Consider the following 2,723-nt stretch of genomic DNA (forward strand, 5'->3'; position numbering starts at 1 on the left):
TTCTGTATATACGATGCACACACAATCACACATTAACGTATCAATAAATCTCTTAAACATTCTACCTGGTTGTGTCTTTTTTTCCCTCTGGCATATATATGCATTGTTCTATTTCTATTTATTGTATCGACCGTGTGATGTACTAAGGAGCCATTCTCGTCTCCTTGCTTTGCACAGATGTTACAAATTGGTGACCCATTCCAGCTCGTTGAAACTACAAAAATAATTATAATAGGAAGAGGAGATACTCCACAGGTATTACAAACCTTCCATTCCATTATATACTTATAACAAATGAATAAAGGGCAACATTCGAGCAAGATCATTGCCAGTACTGCCGGACTGGCTCCTGTGCAGGTGGCACGTAAAATACACCATTTTGAGCGTGGCCGTTGCGAGTACCGCCTGACTGGCCTTTGTGCCGGTGGTAGTAAAAGCACCCACTACACTCTTGGAGTGGTTGGCATTAAGAAGAGCATCCAGCTGTAGAAACTGCCAAATCAGATTGGAACCTGATGTAGCCATCTGGTTCGCCAGTCCTCAGTCAAATCGTCGAACCCATGATAGCATGGAAGGTGGAGGTTAAACGATAATGATGATACACTGCAAAAAAAACAATGAACTATTTGGTCACATATACACTATCCACCATTTAACGTCTGCTTTTCATGCTGAACTGACATTGGTTGGACAGTTTGACTGAGGACTGGCAAATGCTTCAATATTTTTATGCAAGACTCCAACAATGAAATTATCTCCCTTGTAAAGTAAAGAGTTTTTGAGAAAAAGAAAAAACGACGCAAAGTTGATTTGGTTGATTTAAGAGACCAGGAGTGAAACATTGTTATCAAATTTTGCATCTGGACAACTTTAGAATTTAAGTTAAATTTTCTGGTGTATTTTGAAACTAACTATAGAATAGATAGTGGCAGTTAAATTTGTAACTAAGAAATTATATTAAATAAGAGGAATAGAAGTTTTAATGTAATTTCGAGGAACACAAATCCTTGACAGTCCTTTGGTTAAAATCAAGACATGGTTAATCATGTTTAATTCTAAGAACTTGAATACACTTCAAATATCTCAAAAGACTGAAGACGTTGTTGAGCTTTTTAAGCAAAAAAAGTGCATAAAATCCAATCCCAAGTCAAATGTGTAGTTTCTTTATCCTAGATGGTCTCATTCCATGTGAGCAACTAACTTTAAAAAAAAAAAAAATTCCTCTTGGTCAATTTGGTACTTTTTCAATTCAAATACGATGGAAATTTTCCATTATAGTAAACATCAACTGATCTAATAAGAAAAACAAATACAAGTATTATGAAAACTGTTCCTGTCTTTAACCAAAGATGTAGTTTGTTCATTTGTAAAATCATTAACATCACTAAAGCACAAGAAGGTTTAAGGTTTTTATTTTCACCTGCATGGCAAAAGCCTTTTACAGTCTAATAGTTGGTATCTGATATTTTTCAAACAGAACTTCTAACATAGTAGACTTATTTTGTTATCTAAACCCAGATACGTTTTTATTTTACAATTGAAAAAAGTTAACTGCTGGTTTCCTCACGAATGATCTCATTGACACCTCTCATCATTTCAGTGACAGCCTCATACTCTGTGAGACCCATACGGCGTTTATTAGAGATATCATAGACACCGCCAACACTTTCTGTATGTTCACCATGGATACCTAAAATTGAAATAAAAATTAATAAATATTGAATATTTAAAATTAAAAGGTTCTAAAAAATTTTATATCTCAAATTTCAAAAAATGCAAGAAGGCAAAATCTTTTACCTCTGGCCTGGAGGTTGTATTTGTCGCAGATACTTTTGAAGTCTGGTCTCTGAGAAAGCTTAGGGATCTTAATATGCACACTAGCCCTCATGGTAGTACCCAAGTTGCTTGGGCAGAATGTCAAGTAACCCATGTTGTCTTTCTTTGCAAACTTCAGTTTCTTCTCCATTTGATGGATAGCCTTGAAAAAGATGATTGATTAAATATAAAATATGGACATAAAAATTTGCAATTAAAAAAAATCTGTTTTACTTAAGTTTTAAGTTAAAGATCTGATTATTCCTATGAATGGAAGGTTACAGAACTTATCTTGAAAGAAATCTCAATTTAATATTAGGGAATACTCTTCAAAACAGTAAATGAAGAAACCACTTTGGTCTTTTTTTTAAACCATCCAGAATCTAAAACCTAACCAATATAAGTTGAGGGGACCTCTACTTTACCATGTTAAAAGCAACTAAATACATATCAAGAAGCAGGGATACACACTATACAACAGTATGATCATAGCTGGAATATTTTTCAGGCCAGCCTGAGGCTAAACAATGTTTTAAGAGATATTACTATATTGTATAAACTTAGTCTTCTTTTATGAACCACCTCTTGGCAATGTTTATAAAGTGATTGAGAAAGTATTAAAAAAAAAAAAGAAAACTATTCAAATTCTAAATACCACTTAAATTTACTTTGATATGTTATTTCAGCATATTTATATCTTTAGAACAGTAAATGGCAGTTAAATTAATAAACGAAGCAGTTAAATTGTATATTCCTTAACAGAAGGTTTATGAGACTAATTAAATGAATTTTTTAAAGTTTCATAGAATAATTTAACAAATTAGTGGGTAGTGTATTTATACTGAGAACTAGAAGAGTAGAATTAAAATTACTGTTAGAGAGAGAGAGAGTGTGTGTGTGTGTGTGTG

The 2,723-nt window shown here is 33.1% G+C and overlaps 1 protein-coding gene across 1 annotated transcript in view; it reads right to left on the minus strand.

Annotated features, from left to right (window-relative positions):
* Positions 1-1,396: 1,396 nt before the first annotated feature.
* LOC106872007 (arginine kinase Oct f 2) overlaps positions 1,397-2,723 on the minus strand; it is a 21,465-nt gene continuing 20,138 nt past the window's right edge. The window contains exons 5-6 of the mRNA XM_014918813.2: positions 1,798-1,978; positions 1,397-1,690 (exon numbers count right to left, since the gene is read on the minus strand). Coding sequence (XP_014774299.1) covers positions 1,548-1,690; positions 1,798-1,978 — 324 coding nt within the window. The 3' untranslated portion in view covers positions 1,397-1,547. The remainder of the gene's footprint in view (positions 1,691-1,797; positions 1,979-2,723) is intronic.

The sequence above is a fragment of the Octopus bimaculoides genome, chromosome 3 (genome assembly GCF_001194135.2).
Source record: "Octopus bimaculoides isolate UCB-OBI-ISO-001 chromosome 3, ASM119413v2, whole genome shotgun sequence".
Taxonomy (NCBI): domain Eukaryota; kingdom Metazoa; phylum Mollusca; class Cephalopoda; order Octopoda; family Octopodidae; genus Octopus; species Octopus bimaculoides.